The 26747-nt window shown below is 37.0% G+C and overlaps 1 protein-coding gene across 3 annotated transcripts in view; it reads left to right on the plus strand.

The window, feature by feature from the left end:
- The window catches only part of PKIA (cAMP-dependent protein kinase inhibitor alpha), a 42895-nt gene extending 20782 nt beyond the window's left edge, over positions 1–22113 (plus strand). For all 3 annotated transcript variants that reach the window (XM_065053845.1, XM_065053846.1, XM_065053844.1), the window contains exons 2-3: positions 14609–14786; positions 19592–22113. In XM_065053845.1, coding sequence (XP_064909917.1) covers positions 14636–14786; positions 19592–19671 — 231 coding nt within the window. In that variant the 5' untranslated portion in view covers positions 14609–14635 and the 3' untranslated portion in view covers positions 19672–22113. The remainder of the gene's footprint in view (positions 1–14608; positions 14787–19591) is intronic.
- Positions 22114–26747: the final 4634 nt, after the last annotated feature.

The following is a 26747-nucleotide window of genomic DNA, read 5'->3' on the forward strand; positions in this document are numbered from 1 at the left end:
AAATATCAGTACTATGTGTTTGAAGATACTGGTGCTCTTCCTATTGGATCATGAGGAGGCTGTAGACAGAAGATATGCAATAGCAATGGAAAATATTTTTCAAGGGAACAGTAGAAAAGATAGTTTTTGGTGGTTGGGATGTCAAATTTCCAAGACCTTACACTCAAAGTAGAAATTTACTTACCTAAAGGTTGCCTATGAAGCACATGTTCGGTGAAGCTTTGAATCCAGTGTAAATAGTCATGTTAGAAAATGTGGACACTAATTACTTAGTAGTAGAGAGAAAAATGTCTTTGCCTTCTCCCCCTAACCATTTTCTTCCCTTAATGTTTTTTACAGTAGGGGTGAATTTCTGACTCTGCTGAAATCAAAGTGCTTTTTATCAACTTCAGGTCTTGAAGTTTGTACCGTATCTTCAAAATTCATGAGTGCTGTGCTACATTTGAACATTCCATTAAGTCAAATTTTCAGAAGGGATAAGATGCTTGGGTTTGCTAGTTGATTTTACTACTTAGTCCAAGATACTTTTAAAAAAGGCTGGTTCTTACTAATTTATGAAACATGAGGCCCTTTGTAGTATTTCTTACTGATCACTGGAAACTGAAAATACTAGATTTTACATACTGTGCTCATTCACCCAAACTTGGTATGTTATTTGGATATGGGCAAATGTTGTCTTTTTACCTACTGTTCTTGTGAAGTATTTACTTTTTTTAAACAAGCTAATCAATACATAGAGTAAACCCACAAACAAACATGTCACCTCTTGCAATATGCTTGCATCCTCAGCACTTCTTCTGAGAGACATTAATTCAACTGAGTAATGTGAGGTGATCTTGGAAAAAAACTTCTAATTTTGTTTCTACAGTGACTGCTTTCTTGGAAGTAGCCTATAGTCTTGAAAAGCTGCTATATACTCCTCCTCTACCTTTCTTGGTATAGAAACCTAAAAATGTCAAAGTTAATCTCATGTTTAAGTTATTTAAAGTAACGTAGAAAAGATTCCTTGTTCGCTCTCATGTAAAACAAGAGCTTCAGTCTTGGTCAAAATCACATCGCTTCTGGTGTCTGTAAAAGTCATGGCTACAGTGATCATGATCTTTGAGAGCACTGATATTTTCCTGGTCTGTGATGGTGAAGACTGGCAAGCAGAGAATAGTGCCTCATTATTTGTCCCTCATTATATTAACATACTTGCCATGTGGCCTTTGCTTGGAAAGAGCCTGCCTCTTATCAGCTGGGGGTTATCAGGGATGTATAAGGGATGGGATCATTGCATGCCTGTGATTGCCCAGACTTTGGTGAAAGAAAGTGACAGAACAGCAGTGTTGGCAATTAGTGAAGTTGAAGGAAGGCATAGGAAGGCATAATAAGTACTTCTCATGGCCATCTATATCCACTTAGTATCTTATTGGTGCCCAGGTGCTGACAATGAGGTGGCTGCAGGGGCCTATGTGAGGAGAGGCGGGGGCTGCCCCATGCTGGTTCCAGCCAGCCCTGTGGCCCCACTGCAGGGCACGGCTGAGGCCCTCAGCCAGAATGGGGGCATCTCATATTTAAGAAAGGGGACAAAAACCACCACACAGGTAGAGGAGGAGGAGGAGGAAACAAAGAGTAAGAAACAGCAGAGGGAACACAGTGGTTGAAGGAGGAACAAGAGGAAAAGTTGCTCCAGGCACTTGGGCAGAGGTTTGCCTGCCGCCTGCGGAGATGACCACCACGGAGCAGTTGTTTGCCTGGCACTGTGTGCCATACCGGGGCTGTCTGGTGGCTTCCTGAAGAGAACCACAGCCCAGGGAGAGCCTGTGCTGGAACCATGGGAAGGAGCAGTGCTGGAGCAGGGGAAAAGTGAGAGGAGGAAAGGAGCAGCAGAGTGGAGCTGTTACAGACTGGCCTGACTGCAACCTCCTGTTCCCCATCTGGAGGATGGAAGCTGAGGGAGTGAAGCAGAGCCTGGGAAGAAGAGGGGGATGGAGGGAAGGTGTTGTTTTAACTTGTTTTTATTTCTCATAATCCAAACATAATTTAAGTGGCAGTAAATTAATTTCCCCAAATTCAAATCTGTTTTGCCAGCACTGGTAATAGGTAACAGATCTGCCTGTCTTTATCTTGATTCACTGGCTTCTTCATCTTATTTTCTCCGCTCAGGGGTAGTGTGAGAGTGGCTGGGTGGGCATCTGGCAGCCAGCCAAGGTCAACCCATTACAGGTGATGCTTTGAAGCTAATTATTTTAGATACAAATAATTTTTAAAAATAGACAAACATTTGGAATATGAAGCAGTTCTTGTACAGCTTATACAAAATCCGCTAAGCTCACAAACTCTACTTGTAAGTATGTCTATCTGCAAGTAGTTATGCAGATGGAGCAAGTATTTAATGGTACTCATCTCGGCAGGTATACCTATGTATATTTACATGGATAGATGAGGTCATTTTCAAAGTTTCCTGACCCTGAACACTCAAGCTGTTGTATAGGAAACCTTCATGGTATCTACTAATTTTCTCTGGTGTTATGGTCATTCTCACTTTCATCTAGGTTCAAAGGTGGACATTTTTAATTTGGATAGGGTGGAAGCTTACAACTGGCTGTCAATATCCCAAGATCTTTGCTAGGAGGAATAATGGTTATAAAGGTTATAAATGGTTATAAAGGAGGTTATTTTGTCTTTTTTTGCCAGGGGAAACTTAATGTTGTTTGTTTCTTCCTGCTCAGTCTCAGGGTCCACTTGGGTTTATTTTTATGCGCTTTCTTACCATGATCTGCTTATATGTCTTTTTGTTGGTCCTCAGTTACTTAATTATTTTATTGTCTTTATTTCCGAAGTTTAGTTTTTACTTGAACAAGGTACTTAGATAGTGACTATGAGATATATGTGTTTTTCTGTTGCTTTAGATTTGGAGCAAAATCATCTATATAGTTACCTTCTTCCTTTTTGAAGTTATACCTACAGCTTGCATTTTATGAAAAAAAAAATGGTATTCAGAAACATCTGTGGGTGACTCTTATTCTTGAAAGGTTTTTCGCTTTGCCAGGATTTCAGAACTGGAAGTCTTAGGAAATATTCTGCTCATATGGGCATTCTTACTGTAAGCAGACAACTGGTAGTTCCTTTCATTATCCACAATACACCAGCAGGTAGAAAAAAAGGAGGGATTCAGTGCTTACATGGTCCCTGAAGGGTTAGGTAAGCTATTCCAGTCTAGTATGGAAGTACTTGTGTAGTCTGACAACATGAATTCCTCTCAGGCACTCTTTGTATGGTAGTAAGGGTTTCTGTTTCTTCTTCTGCCTCATACCCGTGTATGTATGCACATGTACAGAAAACATGGCTTTCACTTTGTTGTATTTTTTTGTGGTTTTATCCTTGTAGGAAGAAATGTATGTTCAAATTCTTCTTAGGCTTTTCTAACATTTCTTAGCACTCAGCAACTGCTGTGAAAGGGAGAATTGTGAGCTAGAATTAAGAGCTTGAGCTGCAGAAAATATGTGTCAGTTTGGTTGGATAACTCTTCTTGGCATGAGCATAAAATGTCACTGTATGCTTTTTTAATAGGCCATCTCTTAAAGTGATTGTGCAGTTTGTTATGGTTGGCTGAAGTCAATGTGCTCTGTGAGAGTCAAGGAATTTCTACTGTGTTTATATGCTTCTTTCACCTCCTCTTGTAAATTGTCTGCTGTACTGTCTTCCTCCATTTGGCCCTTTCTTCTTTTAGATTAAGAATTGAGACATTGGGAGCTTAAGAATTAAGTACTTGAGCTTTAGTTTGGCTTGAAATTGGAGACAAAAGCAATATTTGGCCTTCAAATTCGAAGCTGTAACTAGCACTGATTTTAAGTAACTGTGGTTTGCACTGCCCCTGTCTTCCTCAGTTGCTGTTAGGTATCATATTCATCAGGGTACCTGGGTTTGCATCTAGAAATGCATCTTAAATCTGAGTGTCATGGACAGATTGTGTAATGCAGTACAATTGCTAATTAAATATTAGTACATGCAAGCCATTTTTTAGCCTCCATCTGGAGAGCTGTCAGCATTGTTAAGGACAGCTCTGTAAAGCACAGATTTTTCAATCCCAAGTGTTCAAAATGATCCTAGGGTCACAAAGGATTATTCAGGAAGAAGGTTGTTTGTTTTGCTTTTTTCCTCTTTGCTTAATTATATTCTTTTTAAACGTGGACATGCAAAAGATGTCAGTAAGGTTCGTGCCTTCAAACTTAAGGCAAATGTGAGGGCTTTCTTTTTGTATTTTTATGTTAGAAATTATCTGACCTGTCTTAAATGCCTATAAATAGTGCAAAGAGTAAAATGCGAACTGAGCATACTAAAGGATTTCCTCATTATAAAAGGTTTCCCTACTAATGCTTTTGTCTCCTCCAGCTGATCATGCTTCAGTTTCAGGTTTCAGACTGTTTGCTTATCGTAAAGGACAACTTTTCAAATGTTGCAGCTCTTCAGGTCTTGACCTCTGTGCTTTCAAAACAGCGTTGTTACTAATTTGAGTTTGAGCTGTGTTTTTTATGTGGTTTGAAAGAATAGAGACTTGAAATGCATCACTCTGGGAGGGTCACACTTACTAAGCTTTGCTGAATCGTATTCTTGGATAGCTTGGCTGCTGTGCATATATGTGGCTACACATATGGATATGGAAAATTATCCCTTTATACCACCTCATGTTTGTTTTTGAGAAGCCCATTCCTGTGCCTACCACAGTCTACTCTTCTTAAGAAAAAAATCACCTTTAAGACTTAGGATCTTGCAAACAATATTAAATTGCTGCTCTCTTGCCCTTCTTCTTTCGAAAGACTGCTGGTGGACTTGCCTCTGCAAGGGCCTTAACTTAAACCTTCTTCCTGTTTTCTCTGGGTCTAGGAAACATCCTTTCTCTCTCTATGTCGATGCTGGACAAACACAATTCTCCATAGACAAGTGTTTCTGAGCATGCTAAGGTGGACAAGGAAAAGAATATGAAGTAAAATATTTCCTTTCATTAAAATCTGTTTTGTACTATTAGACCTCCCTTTGATCCCTCAGCCTGGTGCATTGTAAGATATTCGACCTTCTAGAGCTGACTGATGCTTTAACTAAAGAGCCCTGTGTTTATATTGCTCTACATGTTGGTACAGAAATTAACTAACTTAAGATTCCCAAATAACCCAACAATAAGAAAACAAAATATATTTTCCCACCCTTTCAGCAGCACTAGAAGTTTGTACCAAGAAAAATGCTTTTTGAGCCTGGATAGATAGAATGTTTCACAGAACAGTTTCTCAAGGGCTGCTCCAAGGTACCTCCAAAAGCAACCCGAGTTCATAGCATCTGTAATGTGATTTTAACAATGTGGAATCTTGTCCTAAAGAGTTCTGAAATCAACTTACTTATTTTATAATGAATTGCAACATGGAATATTTGCATGTACGTTCCTACTATTGAGGTGATTTAATTTATAATAAACTTCATATAAACAGGGTTTATTTTTTCCTGACTGGTGGCAGGCATATTCAACATTAAATAGAGACCTTTTTTTCCCCTTGAATGAAATAGAGGAAGACAAAGAACAATTAAGATTAATTTTAAGAATGATTAAGATTAATTTTTTCAGTGTAAACATGCAGGTCTCATACCTGGAGCATATCTGGCAAGCATGTAGCAGTATTTGACATATTTACCTCCCTGTTATAATGCAGGAGGTATGTCCTGGATTTTGCAAGCAGTAACGTTGTTTTTTGTCATCTTAGGTAGCTACCAAAACTTCCCAGGTGACCACTATCTAATATCGTGGTAATAATATCAGTGGTCCATTATAAAGAAACAGTGAAGTATTCCTGCTGGAAACAAGTCTAAAAAAAGCACATTTGAGATGATTATTTCAGGAAGCCCTAAGTAGGCTATGCTGTTGCATAGCAACAGAGCCAGGCAGTCCTTAGACTCTCAAGCAGTCAGTGTACACAAGGGAAGAGAATGCAAAAATGATGGAAACCTTGAAAAATGTAATGCTGAGACTAAGAGAAACCAAAGTGAAATTATATGCAATACAAAGTGTGAATTTATCGTGTAAGGAACAATAAGTTGAACTGCTTTTAAGTTACAATTTATGACAGCATTTTAGTTTTTGTGCCTCTTTTTGTTGCTTCTAGACAGTAATTAAAAGAAAGGTAGAGTATCTGGTAGCTGGGAAAACTAATTCAAATGTAAAGTAGATGTTAAATGCCTGCAATGGGAAAAAATTTGCATGGAAAAGTTAATTTATTATTGATGACCCCAAAACCTGACCAAGTATACCATGAATGAAATACTGATTAATGTATTGTGGCACAAAGAGCTTCAAATACATTATTAAAAAGCTACTTGTCTCATGTTCACAGGTCTTCAGGCTGGCCCAGTGGTATTTATCTTTGCAAATTGTGAAAAATATTGTGGCATTTGGTGTATTCTTGGCAAACCTGAAGCTTGCTTGTGAAATGTAAGATCTTAACATAAGTATATTATACTAGAACACCTTTTGTTTTTGCAACAGATAATTGATTTTACTAAAAGCAAATATAGGAAACAGTATTTAATATTTGGTAACATGCAGTTCCAGATTAACTTGCTACCAAAAAAGGCAAATCCTTCCATTCCGGTACCGTTTTTGCCACTGCCCAAGAAGAATCAGTAATAAGCTCAAGCTCTTCTGTTTTGGATGCTGCAGCACATACTTTCATGATGAGTCACAACTGCATGATTTTAAAAGCTAGTCACATGCAGACAGTTGAGCTATTCCTCCAGAAACTGCTGAAAAGATATATAATACGACAAATGTTGCATCTGTCTAGTAGCTTACAATATCTTAAAGATTTGAGGAAATTGTCTTGAAAGCAGAAGGTTGTTTTTTAAATATGAAGGAAGAATTTAAGGATAGCTAAAGTGTGGAGCATTTAAATACTTTGAATACTTGATAGCCAAAGTATACAATGTATTGAAACATTGAAGAATCCTAGCTAAAAGGTCTAGAAAGAAACCCTATGAAAATGGTAGTGCATCCTCCTGTCCACACAGGATAATGTATATATAGCCTAAATTTTAAATGCTGTCACGATACTGTTATCTAGACATTTTCTTTTTGCTGTTCTAACCGTATTCTTCCCCTTTGAAATGCTTTTGTTACCTACTAACTGCTGTTGTAGATGCTGTAAACACATCCATCAAATTGGCAGAAGGCAGAACATAACAAAATGCAAACTTTAGTTAACTTTGGAATGAGAGCAGTGTAATAGGAGAGAGGATACTATTCAGCCAGATCTCTTGCAGTGAGATAAGAAGAAAGGAGGTCTTCTACGGCAACCTCATGCACTGCAGTTTCAAAGGAAAATGGGTAGGTAATGACGAGTGTTGCCTGGAAACAAAGTATGCACCATAATTGTGTTAGATCCTGGTTCAGCAGCAAGTGGTATAAATACTCCGTGTTCCAATGATGGACAATTAAAATATTTAAAATGGAATCTTCAGGAAGGAGGAAAGTGATACCTGTTTTCTTAGTAAACAGGCACCACAATCTTAAAAGCAGTCTTTAGTGACTAGTAAATACAAAGATGCCATACAAAGAATTAGTATAAAATATTGTTAAGCACTTGATCAGATTATCTTTCTATTATAAGGTGTCTGAGGCTTTTGTCCCCTCCCATAAATTACCTTTTCAGTGAGCCAAACTCCTCATTCAAATCAGTGACCCTGTGTGAAGCCCTTGAGTCCAGTTAGCCCACTGGGTACCTCTTGGTGGGGCAGCTGGAGGGGTCCACCACAGTCCAAGCTGTCTTTCTGGTTGTACAGCCTTTCCTGGTTTCTGTAACTGAACTCTGAGTTCCCTGAGGTAACTGCGGCTTCCTGCCCATCTCCATCTGCTTTTCTTCTTCCTGGTCTTGTCCTCCAGACAGAGTACCTTTTTGGATGGTATCTCCCCAGCTGAAAATCCAGAGTAACTTTGGATGAAAATTGGGCTGAAATCTGATTTTTCATGCCCAAATTATGGTTCTGTAATTCCATCACATTCTCCCAGCCCAGCACATCCAAGTTTTGGCAGTGCTAGCTAGTACCTTCTTGCTAACCAGTACCTTTACTGACATTTTAAAACAGTGAAGAGCAAGGCTCATATTAGTTTTTACCATAGCATTAACAAAGTTATGCATTTTTATCAGATTGGGCATATATTAATATGGAAGAGGTGGTCTACATTTCTTGGCTTGTAACTAGCTAAAGATCATGAATCTTCATGTTGGTTTCATGGTTTGCTGTTAGGAATTGCAGCAAGTAAAATATTAATAAATTGTTTAGCCTTTCAAATCTGTAGTTCAGCTGAGTATTTCAGCCCTTATAAACGAATGGAGGTTGCCTTGCACCATGGAACTCTTTCTTAAAAAACACAGCTTGTTCCCATTTAACTGGAAAAATATACAACAATGTACTGCATAATGTATCTATGCTATTTATTATTTATTTTTTTTTTTTAAATTTAATGAGAATGAATTCTTTCTGTACTTTGACCTCAAAAGCATTAGTATTAGTAAAGTAACATGTAAGAAGATACATATCTGCAGGGGAAAAAAAAAAAAAAAAAAGGTTTTGAGGGAAATAGGTTTTATGTGGATAAAGATTTTATGTATGCTGAATTTACAAATTCAATGGACCAGAATCCTTTTTGGCCATCTAGAGTAGGATTAATGACACATAACTTAGTGCACATATCATAAAGGTCTCTGTTCACCTTCTAGACTTTTTTTCCCATTCAGCAGAAAGAGATAAGCACACTGCAGGTGCCACTTGCATTCGTTTTAAGACAAATGCTCAATATGGATCAGATTAGTCACCTCATATAGGCACCTACCTACATAGGTGTACACAGGCTTTTAAAACTAGTCCAATGAATCTCATTCTTAGCCCCTTCCATAGCATTAAGTTTCTACCAAAAATTGGAAATCTGTTTGATAGAAATGAATGGCTGAATGGCTTCCACATTACTGCCTTTATAACACTGTTTAGAAAGTTCATACTGACCTGTAGGTACTTCACAGAATTATTTTGCTATCAGACCTCCAGTAAAAAGTTGGCTAAACCTACAATTTTTGTCACTTGGAAGTTGTCTACAAGGATTACAGTGGCTCACAGCAGTTTGGCCCAAAATGTTTACAGGCTACTGATCGTGACTGTTCAGTGATTTGTTCTTTTTTTCCCCATAAAGCTGTATATATGCTGTTGTATATAGCAGTGAATGGAGGAGATGTGTCTGTTAGAAAAATAGTAACTACAGTGCTTGTAACAAGTTCTATACGAAACAGACATCAGAGACCCTACTGTTTACTCATGAGAATTGTGTTGATCGATACCTTTAAAGGACCAGCTGTGCAGGCAGGCACTGGACAGAGTGTCTGAGAGAACAGACTTGCTTATAGCATGAATCCTGAATTAATGGCAAGGTTTGGAAGATACAGAAATGCTAAAGTATTATCTTTAGGTTGTGATTCTTTTTAAGTAGGGATGGTTGATGGTAGCTCACTCTCTTCCATTCCCTAACCTGCATTCCCCATGTGGATACTTAAATCTTGTGATTTGTTTCCTGCATTAGGTGTTAATTTCAAAATATAGAAACATTTATTGTTATTTATAGTTACTTCCATTAACCTCAATAGTTGTCTGTGGGAATGACAACTTCTGTACTGTATCTTTCCGAAGAACCAAGGTCTCTGAAGTAATGTTTGTGAGCTGAAATTAAGTAGTAGATGAGAGACTAAATCCTTATGGTCACAGGCATAATGAAATTTGCCTGAGCAAGGACATAGTAACAATTTAACTATTTGAGTTTTAGTTCTGTAAATCTCTTTAGATAAAACATAACGTAGATAATGCAGAAGGAAAACCTATTAACTGTCTTAGTGAATGATCTCTTTGTATAGGTTGTGACCTGAAGGATACTAAACTTCATAGTGCATTTTTCACGCAGATTTAAGATAGATTCTTATTTTTTTTTTTTCTGTTTAAAAACAGATCTCAGGTGGTAATTTTCTTTGTTCTGTTTCATTGTTTAACCAGATGAATTGCCCACTACTTTCCATTAGGATCTTCTTAGTACTACTAGGAGTACTCCATATACTATGTTCACAGTAAAGTATATTAACTGTCAAAAGATAAGTGACCTGTTCTACATTAATATTTTGTAGAGCTGGTCACTTCAGAAACATCATACAGAAAAAACTACATATGGGATTTTCAAAGTGCAGATTAAAATAGTGTCCAGTTCAGTAGCTGGCATGGACATTTATATTTCCTTTCATTGGCTTTCAAGAGTTAATGCTATTTTCTTGCTTATCTGTGTCTGTGGACAAGGAGTGCTATTGTATAGCACAACAGATATAATCTCTTGTGGAAGAAGTATACTTTTGTTAATTTGTTCCTCCCTTTCAACATAGCAGACCATGCAAGAGGTGGGAATGTAGGCACAGGTTGCTGTGGAATAGAATTATCTCCTCACTAGAAAGAGCTCTCTCTCTAAGCTAAGGCTAGATGTGGAACCCAAATTTATTTTAAAAGCATAATTACACACCTTCTCTAAAACAGACATGCTATTAAATGACAAGTTCTCTCTCTTTTTTTTATTTTTTTGTTCCCTTATGAAAGCTGAATATAGATAATTGTATTTAAATAATGTGCTGATCATGATACAACATTTAGCAGCCAAAGCCTGGAAGAGTTTTATTTGAAAATCCCTTATTCAATGCCATCATTAAGTGTATAAGGAGAAAGAGGGGAAGTAAACATGAAGCATCGTGCATCTTAGTCTTACACTGCAGGTTTTCTAAGAAAATGGCAGCTCTCCTGTGCTAGCCAGCAACATATGCCAAATCCCATAGACAAACGATTTGTCAAGTGCCCGTCCTTACACTGTGTTCCTTTTAAAAAAATAATAAACACCAATTAGTGAAGGTATTTAAATGAGTTTGGGCTTCTTTTAGGTAGCTAGTCTCTTAAACAGGCTAAATTCGACAACTCAGGTACTTTTAGCCCATAAACTGGCTTTTAATTCATGCTGGTGTGCCACGTAATTTCTGTACTTTCACTTCCAGACTCTTGAGAACAATGTTGCTGTGTAACACTCAGTTTCACTGAATGATTATGGAGTGCAGTGAAATTGGAATTTCATTTGTGAAGCCATCGCTAACTTTTTAGGTGTTTGTTGTTGGGTTTTTTTGAGTTCTTTCAATACATCTGAAGCATGTAGATGAAGGAAAACAGTTATAGAAATTTGACAGTTACCTTCAGAAAATTGGGAGATAAGATTTGTTATATAAAGCATGGCGATGGAAAATTTAGGACAGAAAAGGGATTGTGGAAATCAAGCAGTATTCAGGGAACTTTCTGAAAATACAAATACTGATTCTTTCTGTACCTATCAAATTATACCATTCTTGTCATCTTTTTTTTTCTCCTCCTACATTCTCAGGATACTAACTGTACTCCTTATGATGCTTACCTGTAAAATGTCTTCACTTGCATGGGATCTAGAAGTAGGCCTTTTGTAGGTTAGCAGTATATGTTACCCAGAATATTCATTAATAATACAGAGATGTCTTGTTACACTGGCTAAAATCCAAGATAGCAACTATGCCAATCTACCTTCCTCATCCTCCATAATTCTTTAAGTGCTTTCAGATAATTTTCAGCACAATTTTCTTTGGGATGAAGGAGTTGGGAGGGGAAAGAGACAGAAGTCTAAGAGACTCACATTTCTAGAAGCTTTGTGAAATTAAGAAACTGAGGAAATGAAAGATACCAAATGAAAATTCCCAGGGCTGCATTGCAAACTCTAAACTATTATCAGGCCAAGTGACTCTATATGGGGGAAAGACAAAGCACAGCTGCGGGAGACTTCAGATGGAACAGTATCTCAACAGTTAGCAGGACATCCAACCCCACGACAGCAGGTTTCATTAGTCTTTATGCTAACAGAACGGCTTTCTTTAGTTTACTGGTTCAATTGGCAGAAGCAGTGAGGTTTGCAGCCCTCTTGTTCCACTTCAATACCATGTAGCAGAGTATTGGTTTTGCAACTTAAAAAAAACCTAAACCAATAAACCTAAAACTAGTGGGACTGTGGCCACAATCTTTAATGCTGGAGTATCTGTTAATGTGAGTAGTTAGGATATTCAAATTATGTTTTACAGAATTATTAGCAAATTCCATTCCTTTCACAGAGACTGAAAGAAAAAAAGGGTTTTTGGAGTGAATGGTAATTCCTTAATGACTGGTGCAGTGAATAATTGCAGGCTGCTGGGCATTGAGCCATTCATTGGAAGGAGAGCTCTTGGGTGGTGTCAGTGGAGTTCCATATTTATGCAGTAATGTCTCAAGATAATGCCAATACAAAACAGAATGGTGTTTGACATTTAGGAAATGGAACAGACAGAAAAACTTGGAAGTGTTAATAAATGTATGTTTGGTAACATTCTTTTTTGATCAGAATGTTTTCAGTAATGCCATATTGAGCCTATAGAAGATGAACCTTTATTTTAAAGTTCTCCTTAGTACATTTTTGTATGGCTTTATAGCTTATTTCATAGCTAAAATTAAATAAGCTTGAGATTTACCCTGATGCCCTCCATGTTGTATGGAATGTTTCAAGAAGAATGTAATCTTCCAGCAGAGTATTCTGTGGAGTGCAGTTTGTACAGTGCAGGGAATTGCTGATGGAGTACAACACTGCTCCTTTTGCCAGCCTTACAGCCCTTTAGCTTGTTCTGCCTCAGTCATAGTCTTCTCTACTTTCTCTATTCCTGATGTACTGATATGCAGCTTCCAAAGTAGCAATTTTTTTCTTTCTGTGGTATTTTCTCTATGATAAAATAAATTAATGTGTTGCTCATGCTTATGAAAACATTATTTAATTGAAAGGCACTGCATTATTTTATGTGTGTCAGGAAGGCTTTCCATCAATGCTGACCTCTTTCCATTCCCTAGGTGTTTGTTGTTAGGTTTTGTCAGTTTGGGTTTTGTTTGGTTGGTTAGTTGGTTTGTTTGTTGTTTGGGTTTTGTGTTTTCTGGGGTTTTTTGTTTGGGAGTAGTTGTTGTTGTTTTGGTTTGGCTTTTTTTAGCAATTTCCTGTTTCACAGTGGTTGTTCATAGGAGTAAACTTACCCTGTCAGCCATTCAGCATTTGTCATGGACACCAAAGCCTGATAGCAATGATTTTTATTTGTTTTTGTCAGTCAGTCTTGCAATAATACTTGATATGGTTATATTTGGACTAAATAAAATATGGTGCGGAACCCTTTTCTTGGCTTCTCAGACACATCATATGCACACCGCCATGCAGCTGACTGAAGTTGGGGAGGTGAGAAGCAGAATTAAGATGAAGAATGGACAGCATTTGTGAAGTTATTCAGAGTTGAGGGTGCGAAAGGTGTTGGATGTTTTTTATGTATCTATTTTTACATTAAAAGTTTATAAAAAAAATAGTGTTTTTTCTTTTTATTTAAAGAGGGGAAGCTGAATCTTTTGGGGCTGTTAGTGTTTGTGATGACTTCAGGGGCCTCTTCAGTGTCCAGCAACTGCAGTAGGAACTGATTAAAAAGATTTGTACACTATGCAAATGTGACATTTCAGCTACTTTAGCAACAGCAGCCAAAGCTTTCTCACTGTATGCAACTGTGCAGTGTTGCCCTTATGCCCCTACCCCCAGTGTCTGACTAGAATTCTATAAATGAAGAAAAAGAAAAAAAAAATCTTAAAAGGTTAGACCTATAGCAATTACAGCAGATACTCCAGAAGGGATGAAAATCTTTCTCTTGCAGAGGTTGAAATAGGAGTTTCCGTGTGTCTTGGGCAGATCTTACATTGATACGCACCGTCACATTATTCCATAATAACATGAGAAATGATTATTTTCTAATGAAAAGAAGTTCTGAGTTTATATCTAGCTTAGAGAGCATTGTTTTCTAGTCTATGCATTACAGTTCAGCTATTCTGCTTGTTCTGTTGGCATATTTCCACTCATTTCAGTGACTTTGTGGTAATGCATTCACTTTGGTGCAAATACCACACCAAAATAAATCAGTTGAATCTGAAGAGGTCTGCATACAGTGCCAAAACTAATCATACTAACAGAAAGGAAAATACACAAAGGATAGCTGTGTCTGCATATGAGCACAGTGTTCTGCATGTAGAAGCATTATTGATCTGTACTTTCTTACTCCTTACGCTCTGCATTTTGTACAGAAAAGTACTTTCTTCCACCCCCTATCTACCTCCTACTTCCCAGCTCATATTAAAAGCAGAGACAGCTCTGTAAAGAAATTATGTTGTCATTGCTTTTATAAAGTACTCACTAGCACTTTATGAACTATGAAAAAATGATGTTGTTTAAAATACTGTTGAATACAGATTGCATAAAATCCACACACCTTTTTTCCTTTATACTCTGTTTATTTTCCAATTTCTCCAAATTTTGAGATTGGGGCATCTTCTTTTGTTGCTCACTGCGTAGCCAATCTACTCCACAGTGAGAACCCACTAGTTATTCTGTTCCCATTTCATAATGTTACCTGTTCTGGTGTTCTAAGTGCTGTTTCTTTTTTCTCCCACCCAGGTACTGCTATGTGGATATTTGTTAGCAATGACTGATGTGGAATCTACATATGCAGACTTTATTGCTTCAGGAAGAACAGGTAGAAGAAATGCATTACACGACATACTTGTGTCCTCTCCGGGTGGGAACTCTAGTGAACTAGCCTTAAAATTATCAGAGCTTGATATAAACAAAGCAGGTGAGTACATTTTGATCTTATATTTATTTAAAACTAAAATGAAAATAGTAGTATACAAAACATGTTTTTTGTGCACGCATTATTCGCATGTCTCTCAGCAACAAAAATATTCTTTTTGGATAACAGAAGATGAGCAGGGGTTCTTTATGATGAGGCCCAGATTTCATAAATGGGAAGGGTGCACGGAAGAGTATTTGCAAGTACAACGTACTACTGAAAAAAAAAAGTCCTTCTGCAGCGAATACCTAGTGGCGGAATCTACATTGAGATAAATTTTATGGAAAATAGAGTATAAGGAGGAAAATACGGAAGCCTTTATCAAAACCCAACTCTTCACAATATTCTTTAGTGGAAGCTCTTTGATTTGCAGCTGGTAGGAGCAGCCGTGTGTCTGCTTGAGACATTATTGTGAAGGTTAATTTTGTTTTCAGCTGCAAGAGGACAGAGCAATCGCAATGCATTGTTGTTTTATTTGGCTCTTTGTTTCTGGGTAAATAGGCTCTTTCCCCTTTCTGCTGATACTTTGTCATCCTTTTAAGGTGACTAGCACTAACGTAATCCGAAATCTTATTTCACCTCTAATATTACAAAAATTTTAATTGTTTGTGCATCTTCAGTTGAGAGGAAGGAGAGACAGTGTATGCTGAAGGGCCTTATATTAAGTAAAAATAGTAATATGGCTGTGCAATTATTTCCGTGTCATGTGGGTGGGGGTTAATGAATGGATCCTACAGATATTTGAAAGCCCTTTTCAAATCTTAGGAAATAAGTCTTATGCTTATTTTAATAACAACAGAAGAAGGCAAATGCAGCAAAGAACAAATTGCTGATAAGCAGCTGCCTGGTTTGTGCACACATTATTCTCGGAGACAACAGAAAGCATTCTGAGAGGCAGTATCATCACTGGACAATCAGATGTGGGCAGCGTGACGTTTGGTTGACTGTAGTGCTGTTTGGAGGGGAGGATTCTTTTTTGGCTTTCAGACTAACATGTGTCCTAAGTCATTCCTTCTGCAGTTGCCAGTTTAGGGCTTATAGCTTCTAGATACATGCAAGGCCTTTAATTTTTTTTCTATTTAAAAAGAAAAGCCTTAGTAGTATATGTGTAGGTGTGTCTATTTATTTTGATGTGGGGATACATGTAAAATGTTGGAAAACTATACAGTAGGTAGCATTTGAAATGCATAATGCCAGCCTTCCTTCTTGCTTTAATTTTCTTCAGTCTCAAATTTACACTTATTAAAATTGCCTTTGATTTTGTCCATTGAGAAGATATAAACAATCCTTATTTTTAAGTTAGACTGCTGGAGTAATTTTAAGCCAAAACTGTGTTCTCTTGTAAGCTATAAAAAGAATGAGACTTTGTGCCTGTAATGCATGTTGGTATGCATTTTGTACATGCATACACCGCAGTGATAAGAATGGTTTAAATAACTATCAGATTAATTTTTAATACATAAATCAGGAGTCTACTTAGTTTTTCTTGGACACCTCTTTTGCAGCTTAGGTAACTGAATCATTGCATAAAAATGTATAAAGTTGCTCATAAAATTACCTTAGGTAGTAGATACATAAAAATCCCTGCATACTTCTTCAGGAGGTTATGCAGTTTGAATTAGGCACAAGTAATTTTGTTTGCTTGCTTGCATTTGTGGGTTTTTTTGTTTGTTTTCGCTGTTGTTGTTATTAGGTGCTGGATAAAACCCTCCAAACCACAAATATTGGAAAATGCATTGTATTATAATTAGTGTGAGTGTTAGTGTATTATTCTGTCATGTCTTTCCAAACCAAAGAGAGGCTAAAAACTATTTTGCATCCCAGATTCCACTTCAGAATATACTAGTGCTTGCTGGATGCATATATGCACCACACCTGACAGGATTAAGAAGAAAACACATGGTTGGGGGTTATATCTTAGTTCTTTTATGGTCCATGTCAGACAGTTTATGCTAAGCACTACTTAATTATGCAAATACAGACATCAAGTTTCGATTCTTTATTTTGCTCTTATTACAACATTTTTTTGCAAAAGTACAAGTACATTTGCTTACAACTGCATGGAGTAATGGAAGAGTAGGGTAATACAGATTAAAAAAAAAAAAAAAAGAGGTTATTATAAAATACATGCAAATTAATCTACCCAGGCATATTTCACTTTGAAAAGCCTACAGATATATTTCCTGCGAAGAACAGGAGCAGCTTTGAACAGCACTAGGCAGTGACACCTTCTTCAAAGACCACATATTTTCTGTTATTCACTCTTTGATATTGTGAGTGAGTGCTGGTTAATCCCCTCATTGATGAGCCAATGACAAATAATCAAGAGTTTACTGCATAACTATATATAATACATATAATTACTTTATAATACTCTCTGTCTCTCTCTCTCTCTCTCTCTCTCTCTCTCCAAAACAACAGTTCCGGTGTTCTTTGTCCATAATAAACTAACAACATGCTAATACCTATGGAATGGACTTATTTACCAAACTTCAAAGTATAGGTTCCAAGTACTCTGGCAACACATTTTATCTAAATTTAGTAAAAGCAACACTCTGTACATGTGATAAGTAGAAAACTGCAAGAGAAATCATAAGACAGAATGCAAAAGAAAAACTTTAGTAGGGAAATCAGCAGGTAGCTCACCTGCTCAACTCTCTCAAGGTGAAGAATGCAGTTCCAATAAATTTTATATTCACTTTTTCTTACAAGTCATTGTAGCTAAATAAAGTAGTAAGGAGAAAGTACAATGAAGAACAAGGACCAGTCTCTGCAACTCTAGTCTTTAAAACAAACTGCTGTTTTTTGAGGTGTCTGCAGATGTGCCACAGAATGCGGATCCAGTGCCGAAAACTGGAAAGGAAAATTCCTTGTAAAAGTTGTAATGGTCCAGTAATCTACAAAAAAGGGGGGATAGTAGAGGCATTAAAGTATACCAAACTGGAATGAAAGATGAGTTGTAGAAATTTGTGATAAAAAGTGATTTTAGTTCACGGTAGAAATGTTTTAGGTGTAAGCATTGGGAACACTTACACACACTGAAGAGTCAGTAATGTTACAGGAAGAAAAATCAGTTAAAAGCTGCACATTAGCAGAACTAGTAACTGTTCCTAGCTTACAACTCACACAACTGTATTATGGTTTACGGTGTCACATTATTTGGGTTGGGTTTTTTTAATATTGCCTGTTGGTTTCAAAATGCTGTGTAAGATTCACAATTCTTACTCCTAGGAGCTTATAGCCATCAAGTTTTCAAGGAACAATAGTTGAAGAGTGTGCTCAGGTAATTTTTGCATTCTTAGAACACAGAAGCAAAATTATTTCCATAAATGTATTTTAAGGCTTTTGGTAGGACAGCTCTGCCAGCAGAAAGTCTCTAGTACCAAGACAGTGTGTTATAGGTTAAATGGGTTTAGGCTAGTGAGTTTTTTCAATGAGTTGAGAAAATCTTGTAAGTGATGTATTAGACCCTTAGTGCTTTCTCTGAATGTTTGTGCACTATGTTTAACATCTAGGTAGTGAAATGTTTGGACTTTGTGTCAAAGATTATTTTTCTTTTAAACACAAATACCTTGCAAGTTTTTCTTCTCTTCTTTTTTTTTTTTCCTAAATAAGAATTATTTCAGAAAATCTTGACTTGCCCAGATAGTATGAGGAATATTAAAGACTTCCTTGTAGTCAGAATAAATGGAGTAATCAGCAGGCAAAAAAGGAATTTAAAAAATCAGATTCCACTCATCTGGACTCTTGCAGTATCAGAACAAACGTAGGAGGCTTTCTAGAAAGTGTTTGGACAACTTGAGCAAAAGGGATTTCTGTCAAATAGGAAATAATTGCATGTAGATCCATCCTGATGGAATCCTTTGTAATGTGCCAGATGAAACTGAGAAATAAAGAGTTTTCTGAGAAAGTGTCTTGCAAAACAAAATTTTATTTATTACTTTACCCATAACAAACAGAACAAACTTCATTGTTTTATAGTTTCATCAACCTTCCATACATCTTTTTATCAGGTTGAATGTGATAATTACCAATACCCTCTAAGGCATTTTGCTACCTAAATATTCAGTAGATGCACAAAACACAGCTATCATGTCTGAGCTTTTTTGCAATATTCTTCGCAATGCAAATAATTTTTCCCCTATTAGCAATGTCATTTCTTCGGTGTTTATGGTGCTAAGTTCTATAAACAGAAATAAAGCTGCAGAGGTACGGTGTGATTTGAAATGGAGAAACAATAACTATCTTTACTGAGAGCCCTGTCTTTACTCTAAAGATCTATAGATTAAAGTAACTACTAAAGGTACTCTTCTCTCTACTTAGACCTCTTTATAACTTAGTCCATGGAGTTTTCTTCTCTTAACTACTAGTTCAATGCAAATTACTCATAATCCTTACAAAATATTAGACAATTTACATGTTAACATTATTCCTTGCCTAAAGTTATTCCTTATTCTATACCTATAGCTAATTAGTCCTGTGTTCAGGGACTTGTGTCTGACTTGCACTTAGCTTCCAGCTGTGTGAACCTGTTAGGTCTTTAATCTTTAGGTGAAATAAAATACTTTGCATATAGGTACTTATACACTGTTGTCAATTCACTACTTAGCCTTCTTTAGACAGGTTTTATGAATTGTCTGCTCATTGTGCCACTGTAAGATGGTTTCTGTTCCTCAGATTGTTCGGTGGCTTGCAGTGAAACAGCTGGACTGAACGCTGTGGGCCATGGTGAATGAAGAGTTGGGGTTCTGGGAGCAAGACCTCTTTGTTTCATGGTGGATCACTTGTCCTTTTCTTGTATATTGCAGAAGGAGAAGGAGATGCACAACGAAATTCAAGTGAACAAACCGGGGAGGCCCAAGGGGAGGCAGCAAAGCAAGAAAGCTGACATCCGACTTTGACCGACTGGAGCAGCTGCTGGATGTTTTCAGACTGCAAGAGCATGCTGGAACAAATTTGTTTCCTTGAGCAAGCTGGTGGAAAAGAAAGTGCATGTGTCTTCACTGCTGGAACCCACTCAACACAATGCTAAAAATGGGGGTACAAGCTGTGGCAGAAGACAGAATTTTCTCTACCTCTGTCATAAGCAATGGTTGAACATGTATTGATTTTTTGGGATAGTGTCATGAGATGGATCCCTTCATAATGACTACTTGATGGGAACACTTTAAGAAAGTAGAACAGGTAAATCTTGTAGCAAATGGCCTTTGAAACGTCAGAGGATCTAATTGTGTATCTTTAAAAAAAGGCTTGTGTGGTCCTCAGAGTTTAAAATTCTCTGGCCAAAGTGTTCACCCGTTAAAAGAACTGTAAAGAAAGCACTGTTTTTAGAACTTTGCATCTGTTTTACAGCTCTGTTATTTACCATGGGTTTTGTATTGTATGACTTAGATGCTCCACACTGCCCCTTCTCAACTGCTTTATGAAGAATATTTCTGTTACTGTGAATTTTTCTACCACGCGTTTTGAAAGGGCTGGTTTTTTGCATAATGTGGTGATGTGCACATGATGGATTTAAAACGTCAACTGCTAAATTGATTATGCCTAAACCTAAATGACTCAACAACACTAATTTGTTACTAGATGAGCCTTCAAAACGATTTGTTAATGTGAATACTTAGGCGTGTTTTGTGTCCTTGGTACAGTTTTGCCACTTGCCTGTAGCTAGTTGCATATCAGAGACTCAAATTGAATCTTCTATGTTATTCTTCCCTATTTTTCTAATTTTACTCCCAATTTCTTATCTTTCTCTGAGATATTTTTTAAAAATGTTAGTCCAAGTATTTTATTGTTACGGTAGTTTTAAGAATACATCTATAAGCTTATATGGGTAAAAATTCAAACAAATTCCGTGGTGCTAGAGATTTTCCTGGTTCCCATTATTGAAGATAGGCCTTTGTTTACACACGGGAGAATAACTGGCATAGGTTATTGCCAATTACGTATTCTGGAATGAGTTTTAGGTTGCAGGATGGTCCAACTAGTGGATCGTGAGCTGGATCCAGCCAGGGGGCTATTTTTTCTGTCCCCTACTTTTGCCTCAGTTGATCAGGCTGTTGAGTTTGCACAGCCAGTAGCCTGCTACTGATGCACCAGGTACAGCCAAGTGCTAGAAGCTGCTACAGCAGCGTTTTCCCTGGGATGTGAAGAGGGGAGTGAGAGACTTGGCATCTAGCACCCAAAAGACTGTATTTTTCCCGTTTCAGCTATTCCAAAAGACAGCCCACACTGGACCTTCATTGAAATACCAGGATAACTTGTCCATCTACAGGACTACTTAAAATAGCTACAAATTAATAACCTGTTCTGCAGTAGCTATGCTGACTGATTTCCTTCCCCTGTCCTGCCCCAACAGACAAGGCCGAATCCTGCAAAATGGGGCAGCCACACTGCTGTGTGACTAAGGTAAAGAGTGACTGACAAGTAAGCTGTGGCAATCACACAAGCACCAATCACAAAGTCAGGAGGTTTGTTTTCTTCTATTAACAGGTGGTGATGTCACTTTCTTTATAAATAGTATATATATTATATATATTTTTGTGTTGTTGTTGGTTTCAAATGTTATGCACTTTTTAATGTTTGTAAACTTTTACTAATGAATAGTGTGATTGCTTCCTAAATATATTAATCATCAGTTAACAAAACATCTTTGTGGCCACAGCTGTTTGTTTCTACCATATGTATCATAGTATTTGTCACCTGAAATTCTTTTGTGAGATGCGTGGAGAAAAAACAAAACAAAACACTTCTGATCAGTATTATGAGCTCATTTGTTAGTGCTAATAAAAAACAGGCCAGCAGTCTGCTTGTGGCTCATTAGTGTAAGATTAACTCTCACCTTTTATGGTTTGGAAGCCAAATGCCTCTGTCTTACTAGCTGCCAAGCACCCTATGTTCTTGGTAACAGAAACAGTCCATTTGCTTTGAAAATACTGTTACCCTTAAATTAATTATTTATTCCTTTGTTTCACTTGGTGTTCCTTTCAAAGTTAACACACTGACTTTTTTTTTTAAATTATTTTTCTCCTCCTTGCTCTTGCATCTGGTCTTCAAGCTGAACTGGTTCCCCCTTTGTAATGGACTAGTTACTGTCAATCTAGCACAAACACCAGAAGGAAATAAGATTCTAGGGCTTTTTATAATGTTACTTTATTGATGACCCATGAAACAACATGAATAAAATGTCATGGGAAAAGGTAATAGTGGAATAAGTAATTGCAGTAAAGTGTTGGTTTTCCTTATTTTCCTTCAGTGTTTTCCTTTATTTCAATACACTTTCCTTCTTAATTTTTGTGTTGTGAAATAAAATTCATTTCAGCCTTTCCTCTAATTTGTGTTTGTTATTCTATTTCTCCTCTTGTTTTCTTTAGCTTTTAAAAAAATTATGGAGGCCTTTTCTGGTTTTTGAAACATATCTCTTCATGATGGAAAATAGTGCTGTTAATTTTAGGGTAAAAGGCTGTTTGTGTTCCTCATCCCCTAAAAGTGTACAAGTGCTTGCTTTATCACTTGAACTCTGCTGGATCTCTTTATTTGGGGTGTTTCTATAGCATCTCTAAGCAGGCCTCACTTTCTGTAAATGTGTAGGTAGTCTGCGCCAAATCATCTTGATCACTATTTAAGTAATTACAAAAGGGCTAGTTCAAGTATAGTCGCACCTTTATTTCTGTAGTATTGCATCATATAACAGGGATACTGATGGCAGAGTCAGACTTTGAGTTATTTTTCCCTTTGCTAGCTATTGTTTTCTGTAAGCCTGCCACGGTGGCCTCTGTTCCAGTATCATCTTCATGTTTTATTGTTCTCATGATGGGTAAAATGTTTCAATGTTTCTTAGAAAAATCTCTCCAAAAGCTACATAAGCTCAACAAATTCAGGTCTGGACTATCAGCTTAATAGAATACTCCTTAAGTTTTGGGTTTGGTTTTTTTTTGATTTTGTTTTGGGTTTTTGTTTTAGTGGTTGTTTGGGTTTTTTTGTTTGTTTTGTGGGTTTGTTTGGGTTTTTTTACACTGTCTCTTTAGTTGTATGCTTTTAGTGCTTCCTTCACCCTGCCAGCCCTGTCACTTTAGAAATTAGGCTCTGTACTCTTGTTCTTGTTGCCCATAACAAAGTCTATGTCTGTGTGCACAAGCATTGCGCTTGCAAGGTTTAGATTCTCCATCTACTTGAAACACAAATAATACAGAACTAGAACTGGACAGAGGTATTGGCATTTCTTCTTATTATTTCCATTAATGTTTTCCATGTGCTTGAAAAATCTTATATTAAAAGACAGCAGCAAGCACACACATAGCATTATTTCCTCAAACTATCATTTAAAGCCAAAAGTTCACTATGACCTTCCACACAACAGTTATTAACTAGATAAGAAAAAAGCCAGTATACCTGCTGCTCATCTCTGCTATTGCCCTTGCCATGTTTTTTCCACAATTTTAAAGTAGGAAAAAGTGTTTTGTGGTATAAGTGATAGATCTTGTGGAGTTAGATTTCTTGCAAATGGGTAATGAAATTATCTGGTGTCCAGGAGGGAGCAACTACCAAAGTGGTTAAGCTGGAACTTCTATAGTATGAATGCCTTCTTCAGCTAAATAGTGAAGAATGCCAGATGTGCTTAATGCTTATATTTTGTGTTTCGGAAACATCATTTTTTTTACAAAAAAAGACTGAGAACTTCTGTTGAGACTGAGCACAAGTAATGTAACCTCAACTTTGACCAAGTCTGCCTTACCTCAGCAGTATTCCTATCTTAATTTGCTCTATTTTTGCCCTGACATGTTTCTTTGTTTTGCTCTTGTCTTCCTGGCTGGTTTGTTTTCTGTCCTGTACTTCCCTCATGTAATATAATACCCTAGAAATATATGGATATGGAGTCCTGTATTGGATTTTATGTATATTTAACTGACTAATGTCTTGCAGTGGAAAGGTTGTACCTCTTCATCTTTTTCGTCAATGAGAAGCGTCTACTTCAAAGTTCTCAGCATGAGAGAAGAAATAGAGCCAGGAAGGAAACATGAATTCAATAAGACAGGCCAGCAATATAAGGAGGATGTATTTTCTTAATAGTAAGGCAGGTGGAGCTCAAGGCAGAAAATAGCTACCTCCATCATCTAATGAACAGTCAGGATGTATTGGTTTTAGCAAAAAAAAAAAAAGAGGAGAGAAATTGTTCAACTTGGGTGATATTTGACTTCAGAACCAACTTCTTGTTTTCAACAGTGCTCTAGAACAGAAACATGCATAAAAATCTGTGGCGCTTACCCTTGAGACAAATTAGAATCATCAGGTTTTAACAAAAGAGAATGAGAGATTTCTTAGATAACTTAGAATACAGGATACTCTCTGGAAAGCAGAAACTTTTAACATCAAGGAAAATGACAGAAGTCAAAGTAGTAGCAGGAATGTTCTGACTGTTCTCTGCAGGCCCAGGGTGAACTCTGTTCTTTCCTGCTTTTTTTCCTCATGATCAGGGATACTGTACTGAATGTGAGAGAATAAGGACATAGACGGTCAGGATGGATGTTTGGTACATCTCTGTTATTTTATTATTTATGAATGTAGTGCCAATATCTGAGAGAAAATAATGGTCAAATTAGGATAACAGAGTACAGAATAGTTTCCTATTGTTGTGTGTGACTAATAAATCTAATTGTGAGTTAGCAAAATGTGAACACATCTTGAAAGCAGAGAGTAAAGCTAACCACAAATAGAGTGCGCTCCAGCTGACAAGAAGCATCCCTGTCTTCTGAAAGCAGCAGGACTTCACACTCTATACTCTTACATTGATTCTTACATTATGGCTTGGAGTTGCTGATGTTTTAGGATGGAGGACGGGACAGGTTGTTAACTCATGCCATGTGCATACAAATGATTTCTCAGTATTTTCAGGCAACACATTATGCTTCAGTACCCTGAAACCAAGTGTTTATAAAAAGAACAATGCTAGTGATGATTTGCTTAGGGTTCCTCAAGTAAACTTTTAGCATGTTAGCCAACAATATACATTTTTAATCCCATTTGCTATTAAGAAATTCTGTGGTGCTGATCCATTAATGTAGCTCAACAGGTGATAGCCTGACACAGGCTTGACCAAGGCAGATCCTCTTGAGTGCTCCCAAAATATCTTGAGACAAAAACATTTACAAAATATCCACACTACTTTCTTGCACTGGCAGACATATGATAATGATGTTTTGTATTTGTTAAATAATAAACCTATCAAGGGTTAACCATTTAATGCTTAAATCTACTTCCATGAAAAAAAGAACACCTTTTGATCTTGAAATATTAGTTTTTAACATACTTTTTAAAATTTCATCTCTCATCCTTTTGTAACTCGGCAGTAATTTATAGGAAATAGTGACATATCGGAGAGCTGAATGGGAGTTATTTGTAGGGAGACCAAACCTTGAGCAGCTCTGCAAACCACTGTTGGGATATTAAAGCTACCTGTCAGTAGTCAGTACTAGTGTGGCTCAAATAATGCATTTGTTAGCAGGTGAGTTGATCTATTCTGCATGTATTTTCTTGCATTAACATGTAAATTAAGTCTCATTATGTTCATCAAACATGGATATTGCAAACAGATATACGGAAGCAGTTAAGTATTAACACATAAATGGTGGCTTCCAAGGCAGCAAAATGAAAACAAGATTTTTTTTACCATGGAGCATGGTGACGGATCCATTCTGCTACTAGTGTGCTTCTATTTGTATGTTGCTTTTCTCACTAAAAAAACAGAACACAGATGTGATTGTGCAAAGAAACTCAGTATTGCAGTGTGCATGTCAGCAGAACCATGCTTTTGCTTGAATAAAGTTCTGTTGTCACCTGGGACCTCAAATGGCAAGTATCTATAGACAATGTATGAGCCATATCTTTGATGTGGGAATGTTTTACTGCTCATTGTCAGTGGTATTTCACTGTTTCCTGCTAGTTCATTTGACTTACTTCCCTGTAAAATCATTTCTACTGCCCACCTTCTTTTCAGTTCAGTGATTTAGCTGGCTATACATGTAGGGATGTGCACTGTGTAAGTCAAAAACTCATACAGTAGTGATATCTATCTGCTGCTTTAATATTTCTCTTTATCAATAGAACAGGACATATGTGAGTCATTGTGGTCAGGAACTACTCAGATACATCCTGGGACTGCTGTCACTGGTGCAAATCCAATAACTACTCTTGGAAGAGACCTTGCCAGGTTTTTGGTGAAATAGTGTTACAGTTACAGACAAATTATAATAAAGATTAAGACTACAAGTAAATTTGAGGGGGAAGGTTAAGGTTGCAGTTTTACACAGATAGCCTGAAAACCATATCCTCAGCGAAGTGTGACTACTAAATTAGATTTGGCAAACTTATAAATCTCAACATTCTAAGAAATTTGGTTATAACCCATATAACACGTCACTGTATTTGGAAATCTTTTTCAGGCTAATGACCTTGACAAGGATGGCATGCACTTTATCAAAACACATGTTGATCGCAAGATGCAATAGAAAACAGAATTAGTCAGTCTGACCGTACAGCTAAGAAAAAAGAGTCACTGCTGCACGTTGCCCTCCCTCACATACAGCTTCTGCAGATAGTACTTGTGACTGCTGCAACACACTGGATTTTAATTTGGTTGGAACAGGATTTTCAAGAGACCCTGTGGAATACATCTAAACCATACATTATATCACCAGGCAGGGCTGATCATGTGTTATGAATTAATTGCTTCTTCCTATCTGATGTTAAAATGAAATCAGATTTACTATTTACGCTAATGTGTGCTTCTGAATACCCATGTGGTAATAAATACCACAATACTTTAGGCTTTAGTGCAATAGGATGTCTTGTAGTAATTTGTGATGTCCTACGGATCACTATGGATCTGTACATAATTTTGCTTATTTTACACTGAAAATACACTAGATATTTTCCAATTAAATATCACAGACCAAATGGGAATAAGCAATA

The sequence above is a fragment of the Columba livia genome, chromosome 2, assembly GCF_036013475.1.
Source record: "Columba livia isolate bColLiv1 breed racing homer chromosome 2, bColLiv1.pat.W.v2, whole genome shotgun sequence".
NCBI lineage: Eukaryota > Metazoa > Chordata > Aves > Columbiformes > Columbidae > Columba > Columba livia.